Source organism: Salvelinus fontinalis, chromosome 39, assembly GCF_029448725.1.
Source record: "Salvelinus fontinalis isolate EN_2023a chromosome 39, ASM2944872v1, whole genome shotgun sequence".
Classification (NCBI taxonomy): Eukaryota; Metazoa; Chordata; class Actinopteri; order Salmoniformes; family Salmonidae; genus Salvelinus; species Salvelinus fontinalis.
Window position 1 is genome coordinate 5,267,303 of NC_074703.1, and position 22,043 is coordinate 5,289,345.

Consider the following 22,043-nt stretch of genomic DNA (forward strand, 5'->3'; position numbering starts at 1 on the left):
TTGAGTTTACTTTTTTTATTAGGTTTTAAGTTGAGGTTTTCATTAAAAGACAGTAACAATTTGTATTGTTCATTGAAGTCTCTTCATTAAACTCATTTGAGCTACAACTCTGAAAATACAATGTACTATACATATGAAATGCATTTTAGCAGAAGGATACGAGGCACAATTCTTTTAGTACTTCTACATTGTTATAATCAACCAAAAACAAAATTTTGTCCGGGATTAATTGCAGCCAGGGCTCTACAGATTAAATCCAGGCCAAAGTTGTGTCACATGAGTGATTCAGCTCACAGAAGAGCTGTATGTGCCTTGATGAGTAACGACACAGTATTTCTATCATTATTTCAGCTGAGGAAAGCCGGAAAGAATTCAAATGCATTTCATGAATCCTTAGATTAGGAATTATCACTAATATACTGAACAAAAATATAAACGTGTAATCATGTTTCATGTGCTGAAATTAAAAATCCCAGGTATGTTTCATACTCACAAAAAACTTATTTCTCTCAATTTTCATGCACAAAATTGTTTACGTCCATGTTAGGGAGCATTTCTACCGTGCCAAAATAATGCATCCACCTGACAGGTGTGACATATCAAGAAGCTGATTAAACAGCATTATCATTATTTAACTAGGCAAGTCAGTTAAGACCAAATTCTTATTTTACAATGATAGCTAAACTCTCCCCTAACCCAGAAGACGCTGGGCCAATTGTCCGCCGCCCTATGGGACTCCCGATCACGGCCGGTTGTGATACAGCCCGGGATTGAACCAGGGTCTGTAGTGACGTCTCTAGCACTGAGATGCAGTGCCTTAGACCGCTGTGCCACTCGGTAGCCCAAGGATCTGATGGGAGCTCACAGGTGCACCTTCTGCGGGGGACCATAAAAGGCCACTTTAACATTTGCAGTTGTGTCACAACACAATGCCACAGATGAGGCGTCAAGTTTTGAGGGAACGTGCAATTGTTATGCTGACTGCAGCAATGTCCACCAGAGCTGTTGGCAGTCTCACAACCGCAAACCACGCCAGCCCAGGACCTCCACATCTGGCTTCTTCACCTGCGGGATCATCTGAGACCAGCCACCCAGACAGCTGATGAAATGGAGGAGTATTTCTGTCTGTAATAAAGCCCTTTTGAGAGGAAAAACTCATTCTGACTGGCTGGGTCTGGCTCCCCAGTGGGTGGTCCTAAGCCCTCCCAGGCCCACCCCTGGCTGCACCCCTGCCCATTCATGTGAAATCCATAGATTATGGCCTAATGAATTTATTTCAATTGAATGATTTCCTTATATGAACTGTAACTCACTAAAATCTTTGAATATGTTGCATATTGAATTTATATTTTTATTCAGTATTTATATTTTAACACTCCTGGTTGTCTACACAGTCGACAGCTAACTCACCATTACATTCTACCAAATCATTTGACTGAAGTCTTGACAGAGACACAATCATGCCTCAGTAAATCTTAGTGGCATGAGTCTGCTGGTGCATCTTGAGGTGATATGACTGTTTGAACCCTTTGCCACACTCTGAACACAGGTAGGGTTTCTCTCCTGTGTGGGTTCTTAGGTGTCTCTTTAGACGGTTGGCGCTGAGAAAGCTCTTGTCACAATGGGTGCAGGAGTAAGGCCGTACCCCTGTGTGGTAGCGCAGGTGAATGGTCAGGTAGCAGGACTGGGTGAACTGCTTCCCACAGTGGGAGCACTGGAACGGCTTGTGGCCCGTGTGGAAGCGCTCATGCTTTAGAAGCTCCGCATGGGAGAAAAACCCTTTGCCACAATCGGAGCACAGGAACGGTCTCTCCCCCGAGTGGGTTAGCTCGTGCCTGGTCAGTGTGGCCTTGTACACAAAGGTCTTGTCGCACTGCGAGCAGCTGAACACGTTCTCTCTGGTGTGGCAGCGTTCGTGTTTCTTCATGTTCCTCTCCCTCTTGAAGCTCTTCCCACAGAATGAGCACATGAAAGGCATTTCTTCAGAGTGGATCTTCATGTGACTTACCAGCCCTCCCTTGTAGAGGAAACCCTTTCCACACTGCTTGCACTGGTGTGGCCTCTCTTTCAGGTGGGTGCGCTGGTGTGCGGTCAGAGCAGCCTTGTAGGCAAAGTTCTTGCCACAGCTGCAGACATGCAACCTCTCCTCTTGGTGTGTGAGCAGGTGCCTGTTAAGGTACGTACTACTGCTGAATCCCAAGTCACACCTTGGGCATTTGTAAGAGAGCTCAGCCTCGGTGGCGTTCTCTGTGTGAGTCCGGAGGTGTCTTACCAGCGCAGACTTCCAGGAGAACCGCCGGTCGCATTCCGAACACCGATACACACCGTTCTCCATGTGGTTCTTCTTGTGCTCTGTGTACGCTGACAAGGACTTGAAGTTCTGCCCACAGATCAGACAGTCATGCTTGCGCCCATCCTTGTGTGTCTGTTTGTGCCTCTCTAGTGACTGCTTGAAGGAGAAGCGGCGTCCGCACTGAGGGCACACGTATGGGCGCTCGCCGGTGTGTACGCGCCGATGGTATTTCAGTAAGGACTGAAACTTGTAGCTGCTGTTACAGTCTGGGCAATCATAGTGTCCAGCTTGGCCTGTTTGGTGCGGAGCGGACGGAGCGTCTTCCTGTACTTCCCCCGAGTGGTTCGTCTCAATATGCTGCTGGACGGACGCCTCGTCTGAGTTGACGAATGAGCACTCGGGACAGGAGAATGGACACCACCCTGAAGGACCAACAAAGTAAAAGTGAAAACCTGATGGATTCAATAAGGGCAGGATACAAACAATTATTTAAGCAATGTATGTAACAAAATAATACATGTAGGTAACCACTCAACAGACCAAACAATTACACACTTATGCAAAACTAATAAGGTAATACATCTGTACCTGTATCTCCTTCCTTTGTTGAGACCACTGGTGAGCCATAGGAGTGTTCCTCACTGTTGAAGATAAACAAGTAGGTAGAGGGCAATTCCAAGGTAAAAAAGTGACACAGAGACTCAGATTTTTCACATTAAAATGTATGTCAAACAAAAACCAAAGTTGCAAAGTTAAACAAACCATACAACTATGCACAAGGACTACGTTGAACAATTTCTACAGAATTTTTCAAGGATACATTTACTTGATAAACAGTAGTTTGGTAACAGAATGACAGTTTGTGCTGTCTGTTACCAAACTTATATTTTTTTTGACATACATTTTAAAGTAAAAAATCAGAGTCTCAGTGTCACTCTGTTACTGTGGAATTGCCCGCCTAAAGCATTAATGCCATGAGATGACATTTGAGTAACATTTTATTTCTCACTTAAAATAACAAACTTGTTATTTAACCTTAAACTGTCTGCATCCATCTACTTTACCTCTTAAAATGCAATGGTGTGAAACCCTGGGGGTTCATCAAGCTTCCACCCGTCCTCCTCTTTGGGGTGGCAACCTTTCCCTTGAGCTTCTGCAGGTTCACCATCTGCACCTTCAAGGTCGGTTTCGTTTTCCTACCACTGGTACGGACCTTGACAAGTGTTACGACCTTGTCCAGAAGTCCAGGCACCAACACTGTAGGCTCAGACAAAGTGGACTGACCAGACTGACCATCTCCTTCCTGTTGTTTGAGACCCGCTCCTTCCTGTGGATTGTGACAGGATTTCCCTCCATCCTCCAACACCGGGTCTGTTTCAGGGGGTTCAATAGCCACCTCTCCTACAATCTCTTTAGTCCCTATATCCTCTTCCTCAGACTTCAGGCTTTTTGTAAGTTCCTGCGTTTTGACCTCAGTGCCCTCTGTGTGAGCCTTCAGGTGTCTCACCATAGCCGACGCCCAGTTGAACTTCCTGTCGCACTGTGAGCACTGGTAAGCGCCTTGCTCCATATGGCTCTTCTTGTGCTCTGTGCGGGCTGACAAGGACTGAAAGGTCTCTCCACAGATCAAGCAGTCGTAAACGCGCCCATCCTTATGTGTTTGTTTGTGCCTGTCCAGAGACTGCCTGAAGGAGAAACACCGGCCGCACAGATGGCACACATACGGGCGCTCTCCTGTATGGATGACCTGGTGGGCTATTAGTGCAGAGGCAAACTTGAAGCTCTTCTCACAGACTGAGCAGATGTGTGGCCCAGAGGATGTTTGGTTATGGGAGGATGCTGGGTCATCCTCGGCTTCTTCTAGATGCGAGTTGTTCTCCAAGCCCCTCTCTTCATGGTCCTCCATCACTTTCTCCTCTTCCTCCACTTCTTCAACGGGCATTTCTTTAGGCTCTTCTTCCTTGTCCTCCATGGTCTGTCCTTCGTCATTGTTCCCATCCTCCACCTCCTCCTGACTCAAACCTAATTCAACCTCTTCATAATCTGTCAGAGTTACAATTTCCACCTCGAAGTCATCCACAAACTCCTGCGAGGGTTCTGACTGGTTGTCACAGGTGGTCTGCTCAGTGCTGATCACCGTTCTACTGTGTGGCGGGATGGAGAGAGAGGACAAGATGCAGTCTCCCATGGCGCAGGGGGGTACTGTTCAAAGAGAAGATGCTACAATTAAAGTCAATCCATTTGGATGAATGCCATGTGCAGTTTTAAAATAGGATGCATTCATTTGCTACGTGTCACCCACCATGTTGCTCCAAATGTCCAAGACGTTTATGGTGCTGGAGCAGACTCTTCAGATCTGCTGGATGAGATATAACATGGGCACAATCATCCAAGACTGAGGGGGCAGTACCGAGCCATGCCATTGTCTGAGGGATAGATAAAATAATAGATATGTATCTACTGAATATTCCACTTCACATGGTTCCTTGCACAGTTGAATTAATCTGGTACTGCACAATGATTATTAAACAGTAGATGTGAATGGAAGGTATTCTTTCCCTCACCTGTGCGAGGTCAGGGGTCGGTAACAGTTGAACCAATCTGGACAGGAACTCCCACAGTAGAGTCTGCAGCTCGATGTCATATTGTGGTCCATACTCCACTGGGAATATCTCCTGAGGGACACAGATGAGGAAGAAAACCCATCCACATTATTTAATATACAGGTAAATGCAATGCAAAACACTTTACTTCATTGACCTGTAAATACAATGCAAGAGGACATGTGTTCTATGAAGTCTCACTGTGAAAAAATGCTCTCTCTCATCAGGGTCTTTAAGCAGGGTCTGGACCAGCTCCAGAAAATTAGTCTCTGACGACTCCACCTCTGTGTCACTTACCTGTAGGATACATCAAATAAGGACGCATTTGTCCAACATACAGTTTATCTATAGTAGTGCATTTCACTCCACAGTTATTCCAGTCCACTCCTCCAGGAAGAAGGTATTCATTGAAGATCAACTTACATCATTACTGAAGTGGGAAAGTGGTTGAATCATGTACAGCTGGGTTAAGATGACCTGAGGTTCTACAGGATGCTCACTGCGACACAACTCCAGAATGTGCTGCAATAACACATACCCCATGCACCGTTATTCATTAGTTATATAGTTATAGTACATCAGACTGTTACCATGGTCACCCCATGGCTTTTCAATCTGAAAAAGTCGCACAAAAAAATATGCTGTAGTCTCTACAAGCCAGAATGTTGAATAAAATGATATTTACACTCAATTCACCCGTTGCCCGTGCTGTTGTCCTTTTGGCAGTAGGAAATAAAGATAACATTTCCACGGTTTGTATTTTCTATCTCCTGACGCATTGCACATGATGCACAATATGCAAACAATAGCCGAACGTAACCAAACGTTGTCGACCGAAGCATGTCCCCTTCGCAATCAGCTGGAACCGCATGCGATATACTACAAATGAAAAGTTGTCAACGTTTGGTCACGCTTGGTCCTTGTTAAGATATTGTGCAGGTGTTTACGTCCCATGCATCAGTATTGAAAACATATACAGACCAGCGTACTGAAAGACGGGCTAATAACACTTCACTGTGGATATTTTGTCACCGATTACCTTCGACATAAGGATACAAATCAGCAGACAACAGGTAAAGTTTGTCCAAATTAAGTTTATTCAACATTCTGACTTGTAAAGGGACTGTTTTGAAATTAGTGTGCCTACACGAGACTAAATCTTCCACTCTTGGATTCCAAAAGGGATCCGAATACATCAGGGCTCTATCTATGCCTCTACACTCACTCATTAGGGTTGCAACACTCACCCTTGCTCGCAATCCCAAAATAAGTTGGGCCCTGTGCCTATAGATCAGCAACTCCGGGACCATCTCTGTCACCAGGGAGACAAACTCCGCCAGCATTGCATAATTCATGGCATCTCGCTGTTGCACCACCTGCCATATGGACGCTGACATAAGCTGAATGGGTGGAACCAAGAGGCAGAGGGAGAGGAGAGGGAGACCTAAAACAGCATGGAAAAATGAATAATAAGGGTGCAATCAGACAGAACGTCAAATGCATACACTGTATATACAAAAGTATGTGGACACCCCTTCAAATGAGTGGATTTGGCTATTTCAGCTACACCAGTTGCTGACAGATGTATACAATCTAGCACACAGCCATGCAATCTTCATAGACAAACATTTTCAGTAGAATAGCCTTACTGAAGAGCTCAGTGACTTCCAACGTGGTGTAACCGATGTGAAATGGCTGGCTTGTTAGCGGTGTTGCGTGCTATTAGCGGTTCAATCGGGTGACGTCACTCGCTCTGAGACCTGAAGTAGTTGTTCCCCTTGCTCTGCAAGGCTTTTGTGGCGCGATCGGTAACGATGCTTCGTGGGTGACTGTTGCTGGAGCTTGTGCTACCAGCGGCATCTTCAGAATGCCTTTCTTCTTCAAAGGGTTCGGACATTTCTTCTCCAAAGGTTAGCTCTGACATGCTTGTGCCACCAGTGGCACCCTCAGAATGTGGTGAGTTCTGAGGGTCCCTCGCCAGTGGCCCATCTTCCAGCACATCTGGGGTTTCTTTTTCAGCGTGCTCCGGCTGTTCTTCCCCGAGGTCTGTTCTGATACCCCCGCACTAGTCCTCTCACCAATGTCCATTTCTTGTATATCGTTCCTGGATGAGTCCTCCATCTCCTCATTCGGATCCTCACGGTCTCCCGTATTCGGTGTCTCCAAGGCAGTGTCAGGGAGAGGCAAAAAGTTTACAGGCATTATCAGATTACGGTGGACCGTTTTCTCCTGGCCAGTCGACATGTTCTGTATCTTGAAGATGTGGATGTCAATATTCTTCTCCGTAACAATATAGAGGTTGTTCTCCCAACGATCTGCCAGCTTCCTCTTTCCACGTTCACCCTTATTCGCCAGCAACCAGTGATCCGGGTCAACAGCATCAATGTAACAGTATAGCTTCCGTCCCTCTCCTCAACCCTACCTGGGCTCGAACCAGGGACCCTCTGCACACATCAACAACAGTCACCCACGAAGCATCGTTACCCATCGCGCCACAAAAGCCACGGCCCTTGCAGAGCAAGGGGAACAACTACTTCAGGTCTCAGAGCGATTGAAACGCTATTAGCGTGCACCACCGCTAACTAGCTAGCCATTTCACATCGGTTACAGTGGCACCGTCAAAGAATGGCAACATTCCAATAGGTCAGTTCATCAAATTTCTGCCCTGCTAGAGCTGCCCCAGTCAACTGTAAGTGTTGTTATTGTGAAGTGGAAACTCTAGGAGCAACAACAACTCAGCCGCAAAGTGGTAGGCCACACAAGCTCACAGAACGAGACCGCCGAGTGCTGAAGAGCATAGCTCGAACAATTTGTCGGTCCCTGGTTGCAACACTCACTATAGAGTTCCAAACTGCCTCTGGAAGCAATGTCAGCACAATAACTGTTTGTCGGGAGCTTCGTGAAATGGGTTTCCCTGGCTGAGCAGCCGCACACAAGCCTAAGGTCATCATGCGCAATGCCAAGCGTCAGCTGGAGTGGTGTAAAGCTTGCCGCCATTGGACTCTGGAGCGTTCTCTGGAATGGTGAATCACGCTTCACCATCTGGTAGTCCAACGACGAATCTGGGTTTGGCGGAGTCCAGGAGAACGCTACCTGCCCTAATGCATAGTGCCAACTATAAAGTTTGGTGGAGGAGGAATAATGGTCTGGGGTTGTTTTTCATGGTTCAGGTGAAGGGACATCTTAACACTACAGCATACAATGACATTCTAGACGATTCTGTCCTTTCAACTTTGTGGCAAAAGTTTGGGGAAGGACCTTTACTGTTTCAGCATGACAATGCCCCCGTGCACAAAGCGAGATCCATAGAGAAATGGTTTGTCGAGATCGGTCTGTAAGAACTTGACTAGCCTGCACTGAGCCCTGACCTCAACGAACACCTCTGGGATGAATTGGAACGCCGACTGTGAGCCAGGCCTAATCGCCCAACATCAGTGCCCGACCTCACTAATGCTCTTGTGGCCGAATAGAAACCAAGCCCCGCAGCAATTTTCCAACATCTAGTGGAAAGCCTTCACAGGATGTCTAGTGGAGGCTGTTATAGCAGCAAAGGGGGGACCAGCCCCATATTAATGCCCATGACTTTTCAATTAGATGTTCGAGGAGCAGGTGTCCACAAACTTTATGTGTTGTATCTTCATTGGCTTGGAGAGTATTTCAAAAGAACATTGTAAACAATTTTGAAATCAATCTGCAACATAGCTACTAGTGCATTCTCTGAAATTGTTAAATAACGTTTCGCAACAGTCTTGTGTAATTGAATGTAGCTTATGCATCTTAATTATGGGTACTGGGGCATATTCAGTGGAGCAAATGTTCATAATTGTTGTAGAAATATACGAGTACTGCTTGTGTCCTGTGGACTTAATTTTTGACTGGAAACAAGCTGTGAACATGGTGTCTTGCTGAACATACCCCAAAATAACTCAAGTAGCAAATAGTATATGCAGCGGCTGGCATATTTGCATGGTCATTTATTAGATACAGCCTGCATACCTGCATTGTCCGTTGCCGAAAATTCCGAGTCCATTTTGTCGCGTGGGCCAAATGCTGACTGTTGTTACAAAAGTTAGATGGAGGATCCCGTTAGACGACGGGATTTAATGCATCGGTTCCTTCCTGAACGCTACAGATTGTAGCAAATAATGTTGTGTACACTACGTTTGCTTTGTCTACGAATGTTTTACTAATTTAATTGTAAACCAGTTAATAACATGCTTGTAGCCACGAACGAAAAGCAATCCGGAAGTGATCCTGGAATTGCTACGCGTCACAAAGGGTCCTGTCATCAGATAGTTCACCTAGGAATGATTCAACTGGCATCCAACAGATCTTCTGCACAAAGCTACTCAAAGCCTATTGTTTTCACTACATGGGCCTAACCTGTTCCCCCCGCCCAACTGATTTCATTTTAATTACTGGTATGTGTGTCAGAAAAACAGAGCGCTACAAAGTAGAACAAAATACATGTATTGTGCTGGGAACTGTAAAGACGAGGAGACAAGTTGGCATCCACCTAAGGCTGGTCCATTACCATCACAGAACATTTTACTAATCTTTGACATTCTTCAAAAGTTGACAAACATTTTAATTTACCAGTGCTTCCAATAGACCAGCTACTGATTGACTACTAATTGGATGATCATAGCACTGATTTTACAGTTTAAAACCGTTGCATTTAAGATGCTGAGCATATACAGTTTTACAATAAAACAAGTCAAGGACATGATTGAGTTGCAACTCCCTTTGATCAGACACAAAATAATAATTGATAGCTATATTGCAATGAGCCAATGAGCCAGATTGACAAGATATCTTATTTTAGAGATCTAATGGTGTTGAAAGATCTTCCTTGACAGAGACATTGTAGAATATAATAGCTGTGAAGGTAAATTTACTTTAATGAATTGTCTGCCATTTTTGCCAATTGTGCTGCTGCCCTTACTTCACACTTGGTTTGAATTTTCTCCAAAGTCTGAGCTCTGGACTGCCTCTGTCTCTGAGTGGTTCTCCATGTGTTTCTTCAGTTTGGACGAGGTGGGAAAGTTTTTCATACACTGGTTACAGACAAATGTCTGCACCCCTGTATGAAAGCGTTTGTGTCGTGCCAAGTCTGACGAACTCCTAAACTTCAGCTGACAATCAGGGCAGGGGTAAGGGCGTTCCCCTGTGTGAATGCGGATGTGTAGTTGTACCTCTGCGGGGGTGAGAAATGTCTTCCCACAGTGGACGCAGGGGAATGGTCTTTCCCCTGTGTGTATGAGATGGTGCCTGGTCAGAGCGTATGGTTTGGTGAACCCTTTCCCACAATAAGAGCAAGGGTAAGGGCGCACGCCGGTGTGGGAGATGATATGTTCTTGTTGGGATTTTTTGCTCTTAAACCTCTTGTCACACTGATTGCAAGCGTACGGTCTCTCATCAGTGTGGGAGCGGTGGTGCTTGGACAGCTCCCCCTGGGACAGAAAGCTCTTCCCACACTGAGAGCAGAGGAAGGGTCTCTCCCCGGTGTGCATTCTCTCATGTCTGCTCAGGATGGATATCAATGTGAACCTCTTGGGACAGTAGGAGCACTGGAAAGGCCTCTCGCCCGTGTGAACTATTTGGTGTTTCTTGAGCAGGAAGAGGAAGGAAAAGCATCTCCCACACTGGTTGCACTGGTGCGGTCGCTCGCCGCTGTGGGAGAACATGTGCCTCTTCACATCAGCTTTGCGCGTATAGCTCTTGTCGCAGTGCGGGCACTTGAACTGCCGCTTTACCAGGTGGGTCTGCCGGTGTTGGGAGCGAGCCAGCAGGGAGTGGAAGCTTTCGCCACACTGCTGGCAGATGTACTGGAGGCTGGTCCCGTGGCTCTTCCTGTGCTCCAGCAACTCAGAGGAGGAGGGGAAGCTCTTGCCACAGATGGAGCAGAGGTGGGGCAGGTCGCTCTCGCCCAGGTGGGAACTTCTGTGGTGGGCTGTCAGAGAGCGGAGGTTGGCAAAGGAGCTCCCGCACTTCTGGCAGGGGAAAGAGATAGATGTCCCACCATGTTTCTTCTCATGCTTGGTCAGGTCCCACGAATGCTGGAAGGTCCTGTCGCATTGAGAGCAGTGGAAAGGTCTCTCACCCGTGTGGGTGAGCTGGTGTCTCCTCACATCTGAGGAGCGAGTGAAGATCCTACCGCACGTGGCGCATGTGTGGGCCTTATGGTAGCCTTTTGCTTTGGTGGGAGTCCCAGCATTACCGGTTTGATTCTCAGAGTTTTCAGTTGTTAAAGTTTTTGAAGAAAGGAGAGGTTTGATTGATGTGAATATCTGGCGAGTGTTGTCGGGACATGGTGAAACTTCTGCTCTGTTTTTCCCAGACACATTGGGCTTGTTGTACTCCTCTGTGTGAATGCTTTGCATGTGGAGGTGAAGGCTCTTTTCCTCCAGACTGTGGTAGGCACACTTAGGGCAGGTAAAGGGGGTCACCTTGTCAGATCCACCTGGGAGACAGAAGTCAGACAAGGCATGTTTTATTTGCATGGCTTGGGAAAGAAATAAAGGGCATGCTAATTGAAAAATATCTTGAGACCACACAATGAAAAAGACATGTAAATATACAATACATCTTCCAAACATTCATATTTTCTCCAAATTTTGGTCCCTCAGTTCTTGTTACTGTAAATATGTACAGTTGAAGTCGGAAGTTTACATACACCTTAGCCAAATACATTTAAACTCTGGTTTTCACAATTCCTGACATTTAATCCTAGTAACAATTCTCTGTCTTAGGTCAGTTAGGATCACCACTTCATTTTAAGAATGCGAAATGTTAGAATAATAGTAGAGAATGACATTCCCTGTTGGTCAGAAGTTATCATTCACTCAATTAGTATTTGGTAGCATTGCCTTTAAATTGTTTAAGTTGGATCAAACATTTTGGGTAGCCTTCCACAAGCTTCCCACAATAAGTTGGGTGAATTTTGGACCATTCCTCCTGACAGAGCTGGTGTAACCGAGTCAGGTTTGTAGGCCTCCTTGCTCGCACACGCTTTTTCAGTTCTGCCCAAAGATTTCCTATAGGATTGAGGTCAGGGCTTTGTGATGGCCAGTCCGACACCTTGACTTTGTTGTTCTTAAGCCATTTTGCCACAACTTTGGAAGTATGCTTGGGGTCATTGTCCATTTGGAAGACCCATTTGCGACCAAGCTTTAACTTCCTGACTGATGTCTTGAGATGTTGCTTCATTATAACCACATAATTTTCCTCCCTCATGATGCCATCTATTTTGTGAAGTGCACCAGTTCCTCCTGCAGCAAAGCACACCCACAACATGATGCTGCCACCCCCGTGTTTCACGGTTGGGATGGGTTTCTTCAGCTTGCAGCCTCTCCCTTTTTCCTCTAAACATAACGATGGTCATTATGGCCAAACAGTTCTATTTTTGTGGTCATCAGATCAGAGGACATTTCTCCAAAAAGTACGATCTTTGTCCCCATGTGCAGTTTCAAACCGTAGTCTGGCTTTTTATGGCGGTTTTGGAGCAGTGGCTTCTGCCTTGCTGAGCGGCCTTTCAGGTTATTTATTTATTTTATTTTTTTATTTTACCTTTAACTAGGCAAGTCAGTTAAGAACAAATTCTTATTTTCAATGACGGCCTAGGAACAGTGGGTTAACTGCCTGTTCAGGGGCAGAACGACAGATTTGTACCTTGTCAGCTCGGGGATTTGAACTTGCAACCTTTCGGTTACTAGTCCAACGCTCTAACCACTAGGCTACCCTGCCGTTATGTCGTTATAGGACTCGTTTGACTGTGGATATAGATACTTTTGTACCCGTTTCCTCCACCATCTTCACAAGGTCCTTTGCTGTTGTTCTGGGATTGATTTGCACTTTTCACACCAAAGTACATTCATCTCTAGGAGACAGAATGTTTCTCCTTCCTGAGCGGTATGATGGCTGCGTCGTCCCATGGTGTATATACTTGCGTACTATTGTTTGTACAGATGAACGTGGTACCTTCAGGCATTTGGAAATTGCTGCCATGGATGAACCAGACTTGTGGAGGTCTACAATTATTTCTGAGGTCTTGGCTGATTTATTTAGATTTTCCCATGATGTCAAGCAAAGAGGCACTGAGTTTGAAGGTAGGCCTTGAAATACATCCACAGGTACACCTTCAATTAACTCAAATGATGTCAATTAGCCTATCAGAAGCTTCTAAAGCCTTGATATCATTTTCTGGAATTTTCCAAGCTGTTTAAAGGCACAGTCAACTTAGTGTATGTAAACTTTTGACCCACTGGAATTGTGATACAGTGAATTATAAGTGAAATAATCTTTCTGTAAACAATTGTTGGCAAAATGACTTGTGTCATGCACAAAGTAGATGTCCTAACTGGCTTGCCAAAACTATAGTTTGCTAACAGGAAATTTGTGGTGGTGGTTGAAAAATCAGTTTTAATGACTCCAACCTAAGTGTGTGTAAACTTCCAACTTTACTGTATATAACCATTTCCCTGATGACTGTCAGAATAGTCACTGTCAGAATAGTTGGAGAGATCATTATTACCGGCTTCTCTTCCCCTGGGTGAGATGACATAAACCACGCTTGAGGCCTCACCGTTTTTCCTGTGATTAAAAACAAAAACATCACTAATTTGATGACAAAATGGCAGATTCCTTTTTAAATGACAGTACTCCTATTCTATAATCACTCATACTTGTTCTCAGTGTTATTTTTCCTCCTCCAAGTTCTTGGTGTCTTCGACTGCAGCCGTGTAGACCGCCTCACATTTGACGTCGCAGGTTGTTGGGTTTGAAAGTTGACTACATGGGACGTGTCCTTCCCTTCCTGGTTCACACATACATTCACAGTCTCTGATTGGCCATCCTGATCTGCCACCACCTCATCTTGGACATATGTTTTGACTGCTACAGTCTCTGTCCCAGTTCCAATGTCTTCACTGATATTAACGGCTTCATCGGCTTGCTCCACTGGAACACTCACTGTGTCCATCTCTTCCTCGGCTGCACTCATCTCCTCCCCCACGTAGCCATATTCTTCAACGACTGTCATCTCCAGATTCATATCCTCAGCTTTAAGTTCAACCACCTCCTCCCGCAGTGGAGAGGCGTTTGACGGTACGTATTCCTCGTTCATCGTCTCTACAATCTCTTCTTCCACCTCTGTTCCAACCTCCACTTCAGTGTAAACTGTTACCACTACCGCATCAGTGTCCTCTAAAGACATGGGGCCCAGCGCGTCCGCCGAGTTATGTGACGACTCTGACCGGATTACAAAAGTGGTCGGCTCAGTGGTGACCACCATTTTAGGGGTGGACAGAGAGGAAAGGATGTTGTCGCCCATGGAGGAGGAGAGAGCAGCTGAACGAGAGAAAACAAGAACTGTGTCATAAAAAGACCTGCGAGTTTTAAACTACAAGACGTTGCATCATGATTTGGTAATCATTACAGGAGACTTACAAGGTTCTTTTAAATGTCCAAAACTCTTATGGTGCTGGAGAATGAGGTTCAGATTCTCTGGGGTAGACTGCATACACTCCTCCAGGACTGAAGGTGCAGAGCTGAGCCATGTCGCCGTCTGAAAGGGAATGTCTTTTAGAAATGCATTTTATATTCAATCAACGTAGCCTAAAGAATTGTGTTTGTCTTCCCAAAATGTACTATGCCTAACTTGTGCTAGATTTATGCTACATCCAATATCAGAAAGGCTAAATTGCCAAAAGCTATGCATGCCATATTGCTCAATACCTGCTTGAGGTCTGGTACTGGAAACAGTTGTTCCAGTCTGGAGAGGAACTCCCATGTTAATGTCTGCACCGCTGTGTCATAATGTCGGCCATATTGTTCCGGGAACACCTCCTGTTGTGGGAACATTATTTAAAAATTAAGGCAAGGTGATGGATTGTAACTTCAAGTACTTTTTTTCTTGAAGGCCTGGATGAGTAACTTTTCCTGGGCGTGACACTCCCATTGTTTTCAGTAAAACCTTGGCGTAAGCAGCGCGGTCCTGCAAGAGGCTCACAGCGCTGAGTGTAAAATTACCTGAAAGAAGCATTCCCTCTCGACTGGGTCCTTTAGCAGTGATTGGACAAGCACCACAAAATTTGATTCAGATGCTTCCACCTCTGCGTCTCTGTACTGCAAGACAGTAAACAGATACAATCATCATCATAGTGGCTGTGTGCACTCAAATCCACTTGGAAAACAACCAAGTTCTGTTCTAAAAGGACTAGCCCACTTACTCCTGTACATCCTGGAGTAACAGTGGGCATTCTGTCCAGGTAAGGTTGGATGGTTTGAGGGTCGGCAGGGCCTCGGCACAGCTCCAGAACCAGCTGAATCACACGCAGTAGAAACAAGTATTAACTGTGGTACAAACCTGTAGCTGGGGAAACCATGTCATTGTCATCTCTCAATCAACTCAGGTGGGGAGTACCCATTCATAGGATTGTAGTGTTACATAATGTATAGAACAGACCCAATTCTCTACTCATCATCATAGGAAATTCTCTTCTGTCCAATATATTTAATTTGCGCTTTTCAGGGCTCTCCATCCAACTGAATAACCCTATGCCCCTTGACTTGTCTCTCACCCGTGCTCTCAGACCTAGAATGAGCTGAGCTCTATGTCTGTGGCTCAGCAGCTCTGGAATGGCCTCTGTCACCAGAGTCACAAACTCCTCCAACTTCTCATAGTGGCTCACATCTCTTTGCTGAGCCACCTGCCACATGGCAGCAGACAGGAGCCGCAAGGGTGGAACCAGGAGGTGCAGAGAAGAAAGTCTGAGAACTGGATCTAAAATGTAGGTGTACAAATTGACAAACATTTAATCAGAAGTCAGAACACTGTTCAAAATATATACAGCAGTAATATATCATTATGTCTGTCAGCTAAAGATGGCAGGCATGCATTTCTCATCCAGTCGTTAAAGGATGGGGCTCCATAGAATATAAGAGTAGCGTCAGACATTAGCCTTTGTCAGGATTAATTTGCATTAAGCAATAACTTTACTATTCAAATTGTCTTTACTTTAAATTGATAGCTAGTTAGATAGGATTACAGGCACACTTGGCTTAACAATGCAGTCATAACAACCGATTTTAACCGGCTTTCAACTGATAGCTAACAATGCCACTTTTTCCATGGGGCTTTTGATATTAGCTAGCATGGTAACGTTAGCTATACGTTATTTTCTTACACACCATTGATGTCTTTAGATAGTCCACATGCATCCATGGCTATAAATATACTTATGTAAAAGCGCAGAATAATTTGAAAACAAAATTATTTGACTGCTCCCTAACGAGCGAAGTAACATCGATCTACTTCCCCAAACTTCCGGTACCCAAGACTGGACTCAATTTTCTTTCCGCCTGTACCTTATCCAAAATAAGTAATAGAATAAGTCCTCCAAGCTGCCAACTTACATTACCACTAACATGGCTCTGTTAGATTTTAGTTGATTTCCTTTCAAAAATATTGTAGCCTACCGCAAGACAAAAATAAGCAACGCTATTTTTATTACCTAAGGAATACTCCATTAAAGATAAAGAAGTTTTGCCTCTGGGGGTGCTGTTGAGCCAAAATGGGTGCCTTAGAAAATGAAATACTGTATCGTCTATTGACCAAGATAGCAGATTGATTAATATTATGTTTATCAACCATAAAGACAACACTCGAGCCTACATTTGAGAATACATATTTTCCCTCAGTTTTGAACATACAGTAGAGGCCTGGCACTCGCCTCTGAACAACCAGCCTGTGTACCGGCAGCAACTGTCCTCTTCATTCTGCAAAGGAAGGTGCGCAATACTTTACTCACCTTGTTTTGACATTAAAAAGAGTGATCTAAATAAAAGAATATGCCCTTTGATGTATGATTCTTGGTCACAAAAATGCACATCTCAAAAATACAATCAAATTCCAAGCAGTGACAGAATTAACAATTCACAGTATGAGGCTCAACTCTTGTTGTTACAGGCCTCTAATACAAATGGCCTGTCTTACTTTACATTTCCAAAAAACAACAAATGATCCACCAAAGACACTACAACATATGAATAGCAATGACACACCAATATACTCAACAAACAGCCTCAACTGCTGCATGAGTTCGCTCGTGTGTACGCAGAAGATGCAATCTGTTATAAGCCTTCCCACATTCAGTACACACGTATGGCTTCTCTCCCGTGTGGCTGAGCATGTGTCTCTTCAGTGGAGTGGTGCTGTTATAGCGATTTCCACACACGCTGCAGGAGTAGGGCTTCTCTCCTGTGTGTATCCGCTTATGTACTGTAAGATAGCAGGACTGGGTAAAACTTTTCCCACACTGCTCACATTTGAATGGTCGTTCTCCAGTGTGGTAACGCTGATGTTTCACCACTTCGGAGTAAGTTAAGAAACTTTTACCGCACTGAGAGCACATATGTGGCCTCTCCCCTGTATGCATGCGATTATGCCTGGTCAGATCAGTCGACTTGGAAAATCTCTTCCCACACTGGGAGCAGGGGAAAGGACGCTCTCCTGTATGAGTCTGTAAGTGTTTCTTCAAAAACCGATTGGCCTTGAAAGTCTTTCCACACTCGAGACAAGGGAAGGGTCTCTCCTCTGAGTGACACTGAAGGTGTTTTGACAATTCACCAGAAGAGAGAAAGCTTTTTCCACAGTCAGGGCAAAGAAATGGTCTCTCTCCTGTGTGAATTCTCTCATGTCTAGTCAAGATCTGTAGTTGTGTGAATCTCTTTGGACAATGAGAGCACTGGTAAGGCCGCTCACCTGTATGAGTTCTCTGGTGTTTGATCAAGTTCGATAGCCTTGAGAAACTTTTAAGACAATGGGAACACAGAAATGAACCCTCTTCCTTATGAGCATTCAAATAGTGTTGCCTAAGACAAACTAGCTGCGTGAAGTTAATTTTGCACATAGAACACTGGAATGGTCGAGCGCCGTTGTGCATTTGCATGTGTTTTGTGAGGGCATCAGAGTTTTGACATTTCTTATAACACTGGTTGCACTGCAGCGGGTCACCACCGGAGTGAATCAGCTGGTGTCGCTTCATTTGGGATATCTGACTGAAAGACATGTCACATTCTGGACATTTGTGTTGACCCTCTTCGCTGGGACACTGCTCATTCTCAAGGCCTGCTGGGAGGTTTAACTTGATCCCAACGTCATCATCAGAGACTGGCGACTCTGCTAAATGAGCCACACTGCAGTGTGTCTTTAGATCTTCCTCCCGATCGAAGCCCTCTCCACACGCGCAGCACTGGAACGGCCTTGACCCTAGGCCCTTTCGCTGGTGTCTTTTCAAGTCGAAGGAGTACTGGAAAGTCTTCCCACATTGGGTGCACCTGTAAGGCCGCTCCCCAGTGTGGGATCTCTGGTGTCTCCTCATATCTGTCGCTCGAGAGAAGGTCTTTCCACACACAGAGCATGTTTTGGAGCGTGATGTATGCCTGCCAGACTTCCCCAGTGTGTGGGGAATGTCTGAGAGACATGGGTTCAGAGGGGTGCTACTGGAAGACCCTGGAGGGGTTTCTGTTTCATTTTCTCCAGCAGCAAGCATCCTTCTGTAGTCCTCTGGGTGAAGCGCTTTAAGGTGTTGCCGGAGGGTCACCTCGTCGGCATGGTTAAAAGAGCACTGAGAGCAGGCGAAGACAAGAGAGGGAGCCTCCACCGTCCCACCTGCAGGGGAACAGAGAAAGGAGCATACTGTAAATTTAGAAAGTTATCAAAAATTATAATCCAACTTATTCTGAACCAGGCATCTGGACCATATTCAACATGGCCAAATCTATTCAATTAAAATGATGAAACATTCAGAGAATTCTAACGATATCCAAGTGTACCTATAGTACCATAGAAACCTTGTGTTGATATAACATTGCAAACCTTTATTTCCATTCATTGTGTAGCTGTCAGAAGTGGCGCTGAGGTCTTCAGAGTCTTCCCTAAAGATAGCGATAAAGCACAATTGATGTCCAATGACACTGCACTTGATTGATTTTATTTGACAGTTTAACAAAGCCATACAGACAGTACAAACATTTTGGTCCTTTTAAAGTAAATGGTGAAACTGCTTTAAAACCTTAAGTCCCCTCCCACCCCTCAATCTTACCTTGGGTCTGGAGACAGGTATAAAGGGACACCCCAGGTCCCATTAGCCTCCTCCAATGCCTTGAGCTGCCCTCCATTGGGTCCTTTTGATCCCACTGTCTTCATCTGGAGTCTTGTGTTTCTTCTCCATGGTTGAGAGGGGGAGGACATTTGGAGAGGCAGGACACTGACATCCAGTCTCTGGAACCCTAAGGTGGGTTTTTGGTGCAGACAGGATGTGACCAGTTCAGGCTGGTTCATTACATCTTGTGGCGTACATTGGGAACTTCCTTGATCCGTGACAGTTTGGGGGACATAACCAGCTTCATTTCTCTCCTGCGCATCCTTCTCGCGCACCTCCTCTGTGACCCCATTTTCGTCATGTGGGTTCTCATTGTGGGTGGATGGTCTGTCAATTGTATTCTCTGCACATATAGGCCCAACTAACTCCTGATGTTCAACATGCTCCACCTCCTCATAAATCATTTCCACCTCTCTATTCATTGACTCCAGATCCACACACACATCCCCCACCTCTGCGCAGAAAATGGCTTCCTCTGTGTTCATGGCACTGGTTTCCTCTGAAACAAGCTCAGCGTCTCCATTAGGATGCCCCACTTCCTCACAAATAACCTCCACTTGTCCCTCTTGACGTTCTTCCTCGCTTGGCATGGCTACCAACTCCCGCTCTTCCCCATTCAATTCAGCCTGACTGTCTCTTGGGTTCTGTGACTCAGTCTTCTCTATACTAAACTCCCTTTCCTCTCTGGTGTATGTACTGGTCCCCAGCTCCACTTCTGCATACTCGGTCACTACTACAGACTCTGTTTCCATCTCTTCACCATATAAGGCTGGGTCCATACAGCCATCCATCAACTCTGATTGGATCTCTGTTTCTGTCTTTCTAGTGGCCGTCACCAGTACCGGAGTGAGAGACAGAGAGGAGAAGATGCAGTCGCCAGCAGAGGAGGAAGAAGTTGCTGATTGAGAGGTAAAAGGAGACAATTACAGTGAGATGTTATTTATTTTAATAAACTGCAGGGATGATATGAATAAAGGGGGAATGTTACAATCCTAAAAGCATTTCCTTGAATCATTAAAATGTAACAATTTGCATACCTCCTTTACTAATTCTGGATTTTTGTTTTTTTTAAGTGGTTTACCATTGGTGTCCAAATATCCTAGTTCTCTATGATGTTGCAGTAGAGTCTTCAACTGCAGAGGTTGAGATAGAGAGTTGACACACTCTTCCAAGACAGAGGGTGCAGCATTGAGCCAAGACACTGTCTACGAGATGGGGAGCACACATTAATATAATATGCATCAATCAACCGGTCCAGTTGTTCTTCAATAAAATATTCTAAATGCCCATTATCTTAAATAAAATGCGCCAAGATGTCTCATGTCTAATGCATATACAAAGTAACCAATGTAACGTTTTGTGAAGAGTGCTGCAGTGCTACATGAGACAGCATGTTAATTCAGCGTTGACATTATGACATGAAAGATGCAGACATTCTTTATGCAAACATTCAAATAAGCCAACTTTATTCACAAGCTCATGCTTGATAACGGAGGTCAAAGGAGTGGTCTAATGACGAGGTTCTGCATGAGTACCTGTTTGAGGTCTGGTACTGGAAGGAGCTGCTCCAGCCTGGAGAGAAACTCCCACATTAATCCTTGCAGGGCAGAGTCATACTTGGGTCCATAGTCTACAGGAAACACTTCCTAATGGGAGAGATGAAAAAGACAGGGGGATCAATTATTTGGCTGGCTACTTTTCACATTTCTTTCAAAGATTAAATGTAGCCTAAGAATATGAAGCGATAGGTTTATTATCACAAAAACATAAAACATTGACAATGTAGCCTAGATACTACTGGTTTTATCTGTTTTGTTATACCAATGTTGACAGACCATACAAATGTTCAAACTTTGGTGTTTAAAAAACTGAACCAACAAAACCATATACTGACCTGGAAGAAATGTTTCCTCTCAACTGGGTCTTGGATGAGAGTTTGTACCAGTGCAAGGAAATTTGATTTAGAGGCTTCCGCTTCTGCGCAACAAAACTGGGGAAATAACCTCTTGAATAAATGTACTGTAATTCTGACAAGATAGAGTGAGAGAAAATCATTACAGAGGATTGAGGAATATCTTAAAACTCACGTCTGCATCCCCCAGATGTGATCTTGCTGCGTGGAAATGGATCCTGTCCAGATGGCTCTGAAGTCCTGCTGTCTGCTCCGTGCGGCACAACTCCAAAACCAACTGGGGGGGGGAAACAGATTATTCCTACAAGAACACTGTTGGGTAAACAACTTGGCCTAACCTTTCTTTTCAAATATTCCATTCCCTGTTTCATGACTAAAATGTAATTTCTTACAACTCATTACTAAATTAACCATGTTCTTTTCAAGTCACAGGACAAATCTGGATATATAGATTTGTGGTTTTCACTCCTGGTTCTTTTGGACCGTGAAAGATGTGTGTGTGTGGGCGCTATGACAGAGTCAAAGTTACTGCAAATAATCACCTCCTCTCTCTCTCACCTTTGCTCGTAAGCCCAACATGAGCTGGGTTCTCTGTCTGAAACTGAGCAGCTCTGGAACCGTCTCTGTAACAAATGTCACAAACTCTTCCAGCTTCCCGTATTCCATTATATCCCCTCGTTGGGCCACTTGCCACATCGCTGCAGAAAACAGCCGCAGCGGTGGGATGAACAGGCGCAGGGCAGGTAGAGGAAAAGATAACCCTATGAATGAACATATCGCAGGCAGTAAGCAGCTGCACTGACTGAGCCAAACAAGAGCACACATAGCTAGGCTATGACTAGAAGAGTAAAACATTGATACTACTTGCTATAGCTAACTACGCATTGCATTTTAAGTAGATTGTGTCTGAATGCAGATCACATAAAAGCGATAATTAAACGGAAATAAGCATTGATTCCATACATAGTTACACCATAAGTAGCTAACTACAGGGCTACGATTGGAAAGTTGGCTTGCTAGCTGGAACCCCTGCCTGCTCTGCTTCTGTCTGGTGGAAGCTTCCAATGCAA

General features: G+C 44.9%; 2 protein-coding genes and 1 long non-coding RNA gene across 7 annotated transcripts in view; 1 reads left to right on the forward strand and 2 right to left on the reverse strand.

The window, feature by feature from the left end:
- On the reverse strand, positions 1–16,431 carry LOC129838349 (uncharacterized). Its single transcript, XM_055905288.1, has 18 exons — positions 16,087–16,431; positions 15,477–15,679; positions 15,126–15,218; positions 14,926–15,021; positions 14,632–14,742; positions 14,344–14,461; positions 13,581–14,244; positions 13,430–13,488; positions 9,849–11,359; positions 6,819–7,239; positions 6,144–6,340; positions 5,320–5,418; positions 5,098–5,193; positions 4,858–4,968; positions 4,596–4,719; positions 3,358–4,495; positions 2,882–2,934; positions 1–2,715 (listed from the first exon to the last, which is right to left on the reverse strand). Exons 1-18 carry the CDS (start codon positions 16,118–16,120, stop codon positions 1,466–1,468), a joined length of 6,378 nt encoding a protein of 2,125 aa, XP_055761263.1. The 5' UTR covers positions 16,121–16,431; the 3' UTR covers positions 1–1,465.
- A 91-nt stretch (positions 16,432–16,522) lies between these two features.
- The window catches only part of LOC129838455 (zinc finger protein 135-like), a 39,458-nt gene continuing 33,937 nt past the window's right edge, over positions 16,523–22,043 (reverse strand). For 4 of the 5 annotated variants that reach the window (XM_055905406.1, XM_055905409.1, XM_055905407.1 and 1 more), the window contains 8 exons: positions 21,532–21,734; positions 21,149–21,250; positions 20,956–21,051; positions 20,597–20,707; positions 20,143–20,266; positions 19,002–19,959; positions 18,776–18,834; positions 16,523–18,568 (listed from right to left, as the gene is read on the reverse strand). In XM_055905406.1, the coding sequence (XP_055761381.1) occupies positions 16,968–18,568; positions 18,776–18,834; positions 19,002–19,959; positions 20,143–20,266; positions 20,597–20,707; positions 20,956–21,051; positions 21,149–21,250; positions 21,532–21,734 (3,254 nt within the window). In that variant the 3' untranslated portion in view covers positions 16,523–16,967. The remainder of the gene's footprint in view (positions 18,569–18,775; positions 18,835–19,001; positions 19,960–20,142; positions 20,267–20,596; positions 20,708–20,955; positions 21,052–21,148; positions 21,251–21,531; positions 21,735–22,043) is intronic. The other variant, XM_055905416.1, reaches the window with a different exon arrangement.
- On the forward strand, positions 19,878–20,379 carry LOC129838459 (uncharacterized). The gene is made up of 2 exons (XR_008756850.1): positions 19,878–19,970; positions 20,135–20,379. It is a non-coding gene; the product is annotated as an uncharacterized LOC129838459 (long non-coding RNA).

Bases quoted from the DNA above. Each gene is read 5' to 3' on its own strand.
- LOC129838349 (XM_055905288.1), bottom strand. From the start codon at position 16,120: ATGGATGCATGTGGACTATCTAAAGACATCAATG. The intron at 4,496-4,595 runs GTGGGTGACACG...CTCTTTGAACAG, and splicing joins TGGACATTTGGAGCAACATG to TACCCCCCTGCGCCATGGGA. The intron at 2,935-3,357 runs GTAAAGTAGATG...TATCTTCAACAG, and splicing joins ACACCATTGCATTTTAAGAG to TGAGGAACACTCCTATGGCT.